The following is a 12,140-nucleotide window of genomic DNA, read 5'->3' as shown; positions in this document are numbered from 1 at the left end:
GAGAGGAGTAATGAGCGTAGGCTGACATCACAGACAGGCAGGAATGTCAGGGGAGATGTTATCTTGTCTGGATGCACGCTTGACAGAAACGGGAAGAGGCGAATAACTAGATTATTAAAGACGCGCAGCCACCGCCCCAAAAATATTTTTGAACGCATTTTATACCAAAAGACAAGACAGGACTCAACATATCCTACAAAGAGTGGGCCAAATAGTTCAGCCTTTGTACCAGAGGTGTCAGTGCTTTGGCTCTGAACCCGCTCAGTGGTGAGTCCTCGCTCCTCCCTGACTCCTCTGCTCCTCGCTCCTCTTTCCAGAAGTTGTTTTGAAGTTGCCATGCGACTATAAATAAGAGTCAACAGACCAATCTCTGAAACAGACTGTGAGGAAGAAAAGCTCACATGCTTGAGGTTGAGAACTTTTGAATGAAGGGAAAGGATGAAAAAGATAAAACACAATAATCTGATTGGATGATGGATGATTTATTGTTTTTTTTAATCTAACCTCTTTAATAACTCAAATCCTTTAACTCTATCCTCTACCAAATGATTTATTTAATTTATTGGTTTCCTGATCAGTTTGAATTCCTATTAGCCACAATTAGTTTTCCATTGACCTTCATTATTAACCATCTTTCTTTCAACCAAATCAACATTCAGCTCATTAACTACATGTATTGTTTTGTATTATTTGATCCTGAATCATAACTTTTGATGAAAAAATCACAGGACCATCTTAAATGTTATCTTTTATGTGTTGTACCCTCCTCAGTAGGCAGCATTTAATGCTTACAAAGCGGATGCAGTGCAGAATTTCTAAGTGGCCTATAAGTTTGAACATTAAAAATTCATGTTATAATGGAGCTTTAACATATTCTTCAGGAACTCTGCTGCAAACTTTTTTTATGATAAATGAGCAACTTGCTCAGTCATGCAGCTTTAAAGAAGCCCAGCTTTTCTTTTGATGTCCCCTTGGCGTATGCAGTATAATAAAGTTAGAGCTACGCAGTGCAAGGTGCGTGCATGTGTGTTTCTGAGCAAGCCTGTGGGTGTATGTGCTTTAGAGATGAAGGTCTGAATAGGCCCTAGTGAGGAGGTGATTTGCCCACACCCTGCCTGGAATCATAATGAGCGAGCCTTTTTCACTTCAGCACAAAGACACACTCCATCCAAGCCGCTCTCTCCTCCAACCAAACAGCAAGTGTCTGGCTGACATCACCCAAAAAGCACGTTTCAGCACACTGACTACAGAGAGGTAGTCTGAGAGCTGCCAGCCTGTAGTCATCCCGCACAGTCTCAGACACATAGAGAAGGAAACACTGAGAGAAGGCTCTGATTCAGTTAGGAAAAAGGGATTATTTGGTATTTTGAACTGCTGTTGCATGTTTGTGCTTTTGTTTTTTTCAAGAATGGCTATCCTGGTAAAGAGAGGGCTTCAAAAGACACTCATCTTCAGGTAACTAAACTAGTGTTGGAGGTAAACTTATGTGTCTCTTTTCTTTCTGATCTGACCTTTTGAGCATGACTGGGCACATTAGATTCAACGGTTGACCAGGCAAAGTGAGCCATGCTTATCTTGTTTTTTAGGTGACAGCTTGTGATCATGCCAGCTGCTGCAGATTTTTTTTTTTGTCCAGGAGTTGAGCTATGCCTGGAAAGATGGTCAAAGTCCTATCCCAAGTTTTATATTTAGAGAACACAAAGGAATTCAAGTTATTCTGTAAGATGATACACATAAGAAAACTATACAAACTTCTAACATCCAGATTTCTATTAAAAGAAGGTACCATTTTAATCTACAGCATTTTACATATTTTACTATCTGCATCACAAATCAAAGGAGGAGAGGACACAGCCTTTCCAGCTTTTTTTCAAATACAAAGAAATACCACACTTTGGAGAAAAGAGTGATAGAAGTTTTATAACTCTTAAATGGGTAACTGAAATACAATGTAGTTATTTGAAAGTGACTAAACAGATGGGTTTCTTCACAATCTTAATACATTAGTTATTTCCCTATTCCTGTTTTATTTGTTTTTATTTATAAACATTAATGTTCTTCGGAGAATGGGTCCATATTTCTTTTACTCTCCAACCTGTCAACAGACCTCAAAATCATTAGATTTGTATGTGTGTAGCACCAGTTCATCACAAATGTTATCTCAAGACACTTAACATATGGTAAATAGCAGGTTTAGACTTGACTGTTTGTTGTGTTATAGCCAGAGACCCAACATAAATCCACCATGAGTAAACACATGGCAACAGTGGTAAGGAAACACTTCCTTTTAACAGGCAGAAACCTTGAGCAGAACCAGGATTATGTTGAACTGCCATCTGCTGCTGTGTTTGACTTAGAAGATGCAAAAAGAGGGGAGATGTATAGAGAAAAACAAACAGTGCAACAACAACTGATTAAGCAAAGTAACTGCTACAATATGGGTCAAAGTTTTCCCTTTGCAAGCCTTCATCCTCAAGCCAGCACTCCTGCAAAGTTCAAACCCCTTCAAGGTCCAAGGTTACTTTATTTGTACCCGTAGGTAGATTTTGTTTGCAGTGAGTCAACCTCCTTTTAACATTAACACACCAAACAGCACAGGACAATAAATGACAAATAAAGTGACAAAGTGCTTAGTGCTTAAGAGGTAACCCTCGCAGTTATCTCATAATAGTATTCAATCTGGAAGATCAACCCTCAGGTTAGAACAACAAAGAAGAGCACTATTAAAAATGTGTTAATACTTACACAGTTTCCTTAATACACCCTGTTAATGTGAATAAAACAAGTCCTCCTCTGGCACCACTCTCAGAGCAAAGTCCACGTTATTTTTTAAACCTTGATGACGAGGGTCATAAAGTATTAAACTGTCATGTTGTTTTTCATCCACCATACTTTTTATGTGATGATCATTTCAGTTCTAAAGAGCTGCTCTAGACTTACAGTGTTATTCATTGTTTCAATATTAACAGCAGTTTCTGCATGCTTCCAGTAATACTCATCAAATCTCAACAATCAGAACCAAAATATTGAATTCAGTTTTTAGTCACAGTTTTTTCATCCATGTATTTACATGAGTTCTTTCTCTATCTTTTCACTTTGCAGCTGCCTTCTGATGGCCAAGCTGGACAGCAGTCAGGCCCGTCTCGGGTGGCGGCGGTCGGCCCGTACATCCAGTCGTCCACGATGCCCCGGGGCCCAGTGAGGCACGAGCTGCTTGTAAAACCAGGCTACCCAGACGGCACTGCCACCCTACCATCCCACGACCAGCAGAGCAAGGCCGGCACAGGTGAGCTACAGCAGAGCTACACTGGACCACTGTTGTAGTACAGTCAGCAAACCTTGAGTCCTCGGATTTCAAATATGAGTCGAGTCTGAGTCACCAGAGAAGAATCCAAGTCTAGTCTGAGCGGAGTGCCCATCAATGATGATAGACAGCAGGCCTTCTGTTTGTCCCTTCTGTCTTTCTACAAAAGCTTTCTTAGCAGCAGAGTTCAAAAATGAAACTGAAGTCCACAATCATGGATAGAAGAGAAACCAAAAGTGTCTTTAGTTATACAGATCATTTGTTATTGCTCTCTGTTTGTCTTTCTGCATCTCTTTATGCACTTGGTTTTGTTTAAAAACTGAAATGTGACAAGACTGTCCTGCATCCAGCAGGAGCAAAGGAGTCTGGGACAGCTGCTGATTTGGATGTCACTCTGAGCTCAGAAGGTAGCAAGTAGCAACCTCCTGGATGGTGTGTTGTGATCTAGTGTTGCTGAGCCTGAACACAACTATCTTTTCCTGAACCTTTGACATGTTTTGCTGTGATGAACTGGTGTTTTGATTGCTTTGGTGTGTGTCTCTTGTGAGTGTAGGAATCTACATCAGGCAAAGTAGCAGATGTTTTAAATTATGATCAAAACTAATTTCCTTCTACTCAGTAAGTTAGAGTTTGATTTATAATCAAAACTTTTATCAGGTAAGTGTTCTCAGGTCAGTCCTGGCTTTACAGGAAAATAGGACATTGGTTTTACTCCTTTTCATGACAGAATAAAGACCGAATACAGTGATGATTTTTCTCCTTTTTGGAGTCAGGATGTAGAGGTGGTCTGGAGTGAGCTGTCGTTGCAGCAGCACCTTTTCCCCACGGACTGCAGCAGCATGTGTGCTGTGCAGTGGAGGGAAACAAAGTCTAGCCAAATCACTGACAGACCAGGGCAACAAATCCCATTTAAAGATGTTCTCTGTGAGGCCTGCACGGTATCATTCTCACATGTTCCATACTGCACACTCACTCTCTTACTCTAACTTAGTCCCACTGTGGGTGGTAGGCCAACAGTGCACTTCATGTTTTTAAAAATTAATGATATGACACCAGAATAAGTAATCACCAAACAATAGCAGAAAGGATACCACCCCCTCCCTCTCTCCCCCAGCTCATGTTTCCTATTTAATGCAGTTCTACATACAGTAAGTAAAAGTAACAGATCCTCCCACTCTGACTCTTATTATAAAGCACGCAATAATTTCCGCATGCTGAGTTGATTTGCTGTATAGAAAAAGGAGAGAACGAGATGGAAGATCCAGTTTACATCTGTTCATCTGTACATCCCAGCTCCTCTGTAGCAGGGACACGATGAGCGTTCTCTCAGGAGGGCTCCTTGAGGTTGTGATGGTGGTGTCTTTGTGGCCCCTCAGGAGGTCCCTATCTGGGCTTAACCAATGGCATGTTTGAAGCAAAGGGAGATCTAAGGCTGTTCTGTTTTTCTTGTCTTTTTGAATGCAACTTCCTCAGAAGCCATGTTCTTACTTAAGCCTCTGAAAGAGCTGCGGGCTAAGAGAAAAGGTACACGCGTGTGTTTCCATGTGTGCGTGTGTGCTGCTCGATTCTTTGGATGTTTATCTTTCAAGAAAGAAACTCTCATGGACGACCTTTGGTTTTTGTTTGTTTGTTGCTGTTTTGTTGAAGTGTGTCTGCTGAGCGTTCTCCTCAGTTTGTTCTGCTGCTCTAAACGGGTCAGTTGAAACAAACACATAATCTTTAGTTGAACCAACAAGGTGTGTGGACTCTGACAGATAGAATCAAGTCTTTTTTTTTTAGCTGGATCTGTGTTGGTGTGTTTGTACAACATCTCTTGAGATGGAGGTTTTACCTTCTTAAGTCCTCGGGCGTCGCAGTGGAAGTCTTTGTGTTTTTACCATCTTTGATGTGATGCTGATCTTGCTAGTTTCCAGAGCTGGAGGCCTATTTTGCTCATCTGACTGAAGGTGACATCTTCAGCAACTGACTGTCAAGAGGAACAAGAGAAAATAATGTGACAATAACTTTTTCAAAAATCCACTTATATTTGCTCAGTGTGAAAAAACACAACACACACCTCTGTGGACTTTGTGTAAACCAAGACAAATATTGGCTGAAGCTCGTTTCCTCTGTGTATTTGTGCTTTGTTTCACCTTCCGGTCAATGTCAAAGCTGTTGTTTAATTCGTCCCTCTATGTTCTTCTCCCCTCCTCTCTTCCCTTCTCTCCTGCTGGTCCCCAAGGTCTCCAGCCATCCAAGATGGCAGACTGGGGCTCTTCAGGTCCAGAATCAAACGCCAACAGCCATGGTCCAGCTTCAACACTGCCTCGAATGGCCTCGCACTCCAACTCTAACACAGAACAGGGTAAGAGATATAAACACTCAAACAACTCATGCAGGAACAGCATTACACTAAAAAGGTCTCCCTGTAAGCTTTGAAACAGTAACTGTGGTCAAGGCAGATTAAAGCTCCTGAGCAGCCTTATGTTCTGTATTGTTATGAATAACATTGTACATGAACATGAGATGAAACTGATTTCTACTTCTTCATGTGGTCTGTGAATAGATGAGGCAGAACAGAAGAGAGACAGGAAGGTGCGTCCGTTTTCCATGTTTGAGCCAATGGAGGCTCCTGTCTCTTCCCTACGCAAAAACCAGAGCAGTGATGACCTCGTCAGGGACGCTCAGGTGAGAAGAACCAAAAAACTAACTTCTTATATCCTAATGAAAATAAAAAACGCAAGTCAGGTCTGTTTATTTCTAGCAGGAATGAACCCCTCCATCTCATTTGCTATCTGCTTCTTTGTCTCTCCAGTCTGCTCCCAAGCCTCCAGTCAAGGTGCCTCCTCCTGTCCCCACCAAACCCAAAGGCCCTGGTGTCATGCCCCACACCAAACAAGGCCTCAACACAGGCACCTTCCCAAAAACCAAGCCCCACAGCCAGCAGCCCCACGTTGCACAGGGCCGCAGCCCGCTCCCACCCTCACAGAGCCAGACACTCCCCCTACCCTCCAAGCAGGACACTCCACCCGCAGCCACCGTACGGCCCTTCACACCTGAGCTTCCCTCCTCCAAAGACTCCAGTCTGAGTAAACCCCAGACCTTAGCGGCCAGCTCCATCTACTCCATGTATACGCAGCAGCCAGGCACAGGGAAGCCTTTCACGCCTGGTGTGCAGGGCGCTCTCAACAGGTCTCAGAACCGCAGTAATGGATTCATCAGTGGTAAGATTATACTGTTATGTTTTTTTATTGAATAGACTAACAGTGTTGTTAAATTCACACATGAAAAAAAGTCATTATTTCTTTTAGTTCCTATAAGACCCAAAAGTGGCTGATAATGAGAACATTACAGTCTCTGTTCTGTATCCTTATCCTCAACATTAAGCCCACATTAGACAGCTTGTCTCAGAACAAGCTTCTGGGGCATTTGAACAGATAGCATGTGGAAATCAAAGAATACAGTTTATATAAAAAAAACAACATACAAAATCCAGCATTCAAAAAAATCTATGTGTAGTTTCGCACATACATCTCAAAGTTTGCATTTATCCACTGTACTGAGTTAACCTTCAAAAGGAATGAGCAGTAAAGGAGTAAAGAACCAGATTTAACACCATGCAACCACAATGCAACTATGAACTAGAACGTTGTCACTTGAGATAAAGTCACGGAGGAAAACTCTGCTCTGCTGTTCTCGTCATCAGCACACTCAGGGAAATATTCACACGCCACTGATCAGAGAAGCAGCCAGAGAGAATAAGCCATATGTTACATCTCTTCTATTCAAACATTATCTCTGGCACGCATACCTGCTGCTTCTGAGTTTGTTCAAAGGATTTTAATTTAGTACATAAGTCTACTAAATAGCTATAGAGAAGGCCAATTTGATCACAATAGATCATTAATAATTTATTATATAGTACTGAAGGATTAACTGGTGTTTGAAACTAAAAGAGCACCATACTTCTCAGGTGTTAGCATGTTTTTATTTTATCTTATTTAACCAGGTAAGTCAATTGAGAACCAATTCTCATTTGCAATAACGACCTAGGATGAGTACTTGTTGGTTCTGCATCTTTGCAGCACCTGGCATCAATGATCTCTGCAGACATTGCAATCCTGACTGTTGTTCTCTCTCTCTTTTTTTTTTAAAGTGTATGGTAAACCAGTAATCCCCAGCGGAGGCTCCCCACATCCAGAGAACCCTTACCTGGACCGCCGCTCCCCCGCCCTAGAATCTGAAGTCGACCATAATGGAGCCCACTACACAGGTCCCAGCCCACCGGAGGGCACACAACCAGAAACTGAGCGCATCCCCCGGCCCCTGAGCCCAACCAAGCTGCTTCCCTTCATTTCCAACCCCTACAGGCATCAGAGTGATGGTGACCTAGAAGCTCTGAGAAAGAAGCTGTACAACGCCCCAAGGCCCCTGAAGAAACGTAGCTCCATCACTGAACCAGAGGGTCCTGCAGGGCCCAACATCCAGAAACTCCTCTACCAGAAGACCACACTGGCAGCTATGGAGACCTTGACCACACCAACCACTCCAACCTTTGCTGGTGAAGCAGAGAAAGCATCAGAGGGGTCTGTTCCTAGCCCACTGAGTGGTGCGGAGACCCACCCATCAGAGATGGGACAGACTCAGGAGGGAGGTCAGCCCTCGTCCCACATCCCAGGTGCTAATATCCACATTCCAGCCCCTCCTGAACAGACCAAACCAGCTTCTGCCATCCTAGAGAGTGAGGACATAATCCCCCCACCTCCGCCATCCCACCCTGCCCCGAGGCCTGATGATGCGCTTTTCCCACCACTGCCCTCTATGGGCTCAGATGATGTGATGCCCAACCTGCCTCCTCCACCTCCAGATGGTTTCCTGGAAGAGTTCCCACCTTACCCACCACCTCCATACCCCAGCGGAGCGGAGCAGGACAGCTTGGGAGAGGACACCTTTAACATGAAGGCACCGGAGGTCACCGGCCAGGTCACTCTGCCACCGGTATGACTCTTAAACTGCTGAATCACTTTTATTAAGCATCTCTCTGAGATGAGATAAAGAGCTTTGGTTAATGCATTCCTGAGTCCACTGTAAATATTTCTCTTGTTTATTTAGTGCCGCATATTTTTTAAACCCCCTCACATGTTTGTTTTTCGCTCCCACAGAGGCAGGTCATGAGTTACAGTTTGTCCACACTAATTAATGGCCTGCTGGTTAACACTATTGACCTGTTCTAATGTTATGTAATAAGATAATCCACATCAAGTGCGCTCATTGTTTCTTGAGAAAACGGGCCTTATTCTGCTTACACTAAGCAGATACCCACCCCCCTCTCAGTTTACTTAACATAGTCTGTGTTTGAAACAAACCGTAGTGTACATGTTCTTGTTCCTAAGCTCTTAGTGAAACCCCTTTAGCAGGTTTTATGACGAGGCCGCAGCTTTTAACACAAACCAATGAGAAATCAGTGTTATGACCCATTTTTCCTCCCTTTTTTCCCTCCTTCTACTACGCCCATTTAAGACTCGTTTGGTTGCATAATCATGGTTCAGAGAAATGAATTAGTCTCATACAGTTTGCGCTGACAAACTGGATTAGTTACGCACTAAGAGAGAGAGAATAAGTCACTCCACTTCTCTCAGTCCAGACTGAACACAGCAGAGAGTGGATGCTTCCACCAACTCCAGGATACAACTCCACAGTCTTGTGTTTTTGATATGAATTATTTTTTACTGTCTTTAATGGCTGAATAATGATTGTGTCTTTAGGGAAAGAGGACCAACCTGCGCAAAACTGGCTCTGAACGCATTGATCACAGCATGAGAGTCAAGTTCAACCCCCTGGCTCTGCTGCTGGACTCGTCTCTGGAGGGAGAGTTCGACCTGGTCCAGAGAATCATTTATGAAGTAAGAAAAATTTTGGAACAAGAATTAATTCAAATTACTTTCTTATCTTTGAATGTATAATCTAAATTTTGATTTTCCATTATCTGATGTGAGAATGAGACTAAGTGTCACTTGCCCCTTGTCATGTCTCACAGGTGGAAGATCCCAGTCTGCCTAACGACGAAGGAATCACTGCTCTACACAATGCTGTCTGTGCCGGACACACAGAGATTGTCAAATTTCTGGTTCAGTTTGGCGTCAATGTCAATGCAGCCGACAGTGACGGCTGGTAAGTTATCAAAAATCTTATGTATGCTACATTTTTTTTCTTTTCAACAAAAATCTGGATGACTTTTACCCTAAACCTCCACTAACATATACTACCTCTTCCCCTCCTCTCTAACCTAGGACACCACTCCACTGTGCTGCATCCTGCAACAATGTGCAAGTGTGCAAGTTCCTGGTGGAGTCCGGTGCAGCAGTGTTTGCTATGACTTACAGCGACATGCAAACGGCAGCTGATAAATGTGAAGAGATGGAGGAAGGCTACACTCAGTGCTCTCAGTTCCTCTATGGTCAGTGAAAGTTTTGCTTCTTCCTTATGTAAAGTGTGTCCTGAGGAAATGTTTCCCTCTTTGTGACAATGTTTCTGTCTCTCTGTCCTCAGGCGTGCAAGAGAAGATGGGTATCATGAACAGGGGTGTGGTTTACGGTCTGTGGGACTATAACAGTGAAAACCCTGACGAGCTCCCATACCGCGAGGGAGACTGCATGACCATCCTCCGCAGAGAAGACGAGGACGAGATTGAATGGTGGTGGGCACGCATGGGTGACACTGAAGGTTACATTCCCCGCAACCTCCTTGGGGTGAGTCACCGAGTCACTGAAGTAACACTTCAAAGCATGCATGTACAAATTCACAGTGTTTGACATGTTTCCTTTTTTGTCTGTTACAGCTCTACCCAAGAATAAAGCCGAGACAGAGAACCCTGGCTTAAAACACAAAGACCCCTGCACATTCCAGTCTGCAACACACACACACAGGCTTTAACAGACTGGGGAGGAGAAGGACACTGCTGAAATGAAGAAATGAGGACAGACCAAACAAAATGAAGGATCAACTTTGAGCTCTGTGGCACTTTTTATTTTAAATCTACAACAGAGGGATTCTCCCTCGCTTACTTTCCAGGCCGCACTGTGTACTTATGAAACTATTGGCATTGTTTTTCCTTTATTCCATTATTTTTGTTGTTTTTGTAATTTGTGTCTGAAACTATTTCTTAAAGTGACAGAAAATCACATATTGGGATGTAAATGGAACAAGCAGTATTTTATTGCTATTGAGTGTTTTTTTAAACACTAGTGAATAGTCTTATAAAACTTGTTTTATGGGCTATCATTTACCTTCCAACATACTTCGCTCTACATCGCATGAAGTGGACTATGATGATGATGAAATGCTCTGTCACCTTGACAATCTTTGGAGGCTCGTTTCTCCACACCTTTGTTGAGAGGCTGCACCTCTGCATACCTGCACTGGAGGTGTGAAGAAATGAAACGAGTGCTAAAAGAGGCTCTGAAGCCTGTAATTGATCTATTGCTGTTATTCTGTGGTCCATGATACCAGGAAAGCCAGTCTGCGCCCCTGCATTGGCACATGGTTGAGATGCCATAGTTGCTGTGTCTATATGTATTTCTGTCACAGAAACTAGTCAAATGTTACTGTAGGAAGGAAGTTGTAATGAAAATGTACTTTTAAACTCTTAAGAGGCTCTTTGACCAAGATGGACTTGTAATGCAGTATAAATTGAATATTTTTTTACAGCCATTCCATGACAACACAGTAATGTAGACAGACATGTCTAATACCAGAAACCTTCACTTTTTTGTAGTAAATAGAACAAAACCACACGCTCTTATCAAGAGATCACACAGTTTATATGTCAAAACAAAAGATAAAAAAAAGATGGAGCTCAGACAGTGAGTTCCCAAAGCTCACCTCATCATGCAGATGTATTTATTTTTGTTACTGCTTTTTCTTTAGCCGTTTTGCCAGGACTATAACCACACATGTACTGTAGTGTTTCAAACATTTACAATAAAATACTTTGTACTAAATGTATAGTCTGCTTCTTTAAGACCCCAAATCGTGACTTTCATCCAACTTTATTATCATTCTGATAAAAATGAGTAGATGCCATGTTAGTTCTGATGTTCATCTGTACTCAGTGTATTCTTTTATACATGATTTGCTGCCCTCTTGTGGACAGGAGGTGACACATTAATGCATGAATCCAGATATGGTAAAGAAAGGGGGGTTAAAGTTGGAACTTCTTGCTCAAGTGATAAGTATGAGGAGTTTTATTCACTGCACTGTGCTTAGTGTATGTGCAATTGCTTCAAAATAATTCCTTAGTGACAGATATTAAGAATGTGTTTGGGTGGTCCATGTAAGATAATACCTTGTTGGACTAGATCAATGTTAAGAAGTGTATTATTACAACGTTAATAATAATAATTATTACAACGTTGCCCAAAGACAAACAGAATGAATGAATACAGACTTCTGTTGTAGCTTAAGATTTTCTAATGATACAACTTAGCTTATCATGTAACTTGGGTCACTTCACACAAACTGTTTTCTGTAGAAAAATAACTTTCAGATACTGCAAGTTAAAATACATACACTTTAATATTTCCACAATGTTTTTTGAAGATCCTTTTGAGGAACTCTGTCATTGCATCGATACTGTCGACCCCTGTAGTAAAAATGACTTCTACTGGTTTTGTCCTGCACATGTGTGAGTAGTGTTTTCTTCAATTAAATGTGCAACAATGCAACTTTTGCATGGAAAAATAGAGATTCAGTCAGCTTACTTATTTTTGAATTGACTGAAAATGTTGATTGCAGCATCAGAACATTATGTTTGGCCTCTGGGCTCCAACCTAACTCCTATAAGATTTATCTTACTTGC

At 42.2% G+C, this 12,140-nt stretch overlaps 1 protein-coding gene across 2 annotated transcripts in view; it reads left to right on the top strand.

Moving 5' to 3' along the window:
• Nucleotides 1-11,283, top strand: part of tp53bp2a (tumor protein p53 binding protein, 2a) — a 34,126-nt gene extending 22,843 nt beyond the window's left edge. The window contains exons 10-20 of one of the 2 annotated variants that reach the window (XM_034681551.1): nt 1,408-1,455; nt 3,103-3,286; nt 5,526-5,648; nt 5,850-5,971; nt 6,099-6,507; nt 7,440-8,281; nt 9,049-9,186; nt 9,321-9,454; nt 9,574-9,740; nt 9,833-10,032; nt 10,122-11,283. In XM_034681551.1, the coding sequence (XP_034537442.1) occupies nt 1,408-1,455; nt 3,103-3,286; nt 5,526-5,648; nt 5,850-5,971; nt 6,099-6,507; nt 7,440-8,281; nt 9,049-9,186; nt 9,321-9,454; nt 9,574-9,740; nt 9,833-10,032; nt 10,122-10,163 (2,409 nt within the window). In that variant the 3' untranslated portion in view covers nt 10,164-11,283. The remainder of the gene's footprint in view (nt 1-1,407; nt 1,456-3,102; nt 3,287-5,525; nt 5,649-5,849; nt 5,972-6,098; nt 6,508-7,439; nt 8,282-9,048; nt 9,187-9,320; nt 9,455-9,573; nt 9,741-9,832; nt 10,033-10,121) is intronic. The other variant, XM_034681552.1, reaches the window with a different exon arrangement.
• The last annotated feature ends 857 nt before the right edge of the window (nt 11,284-12,140 follow it).

Source organism: Notolabrus celidotus, chromosome 4, assembly GCF_009762535.1.
Source record: "Notolabrus celidotus isolate fNotCel1 chromosome 4, fNotCel1.pri, whole genome shotgun sequence".
Lineage (NCBI taxonomy): Eukaryota > Metazoa > Chordata > Actinopteri > Labriformes > Labridae > Notolabrus > Notolabrus celidotus.
This window is presented reverse-complemented; position numbering and strand designations above follow the sequence as displayed.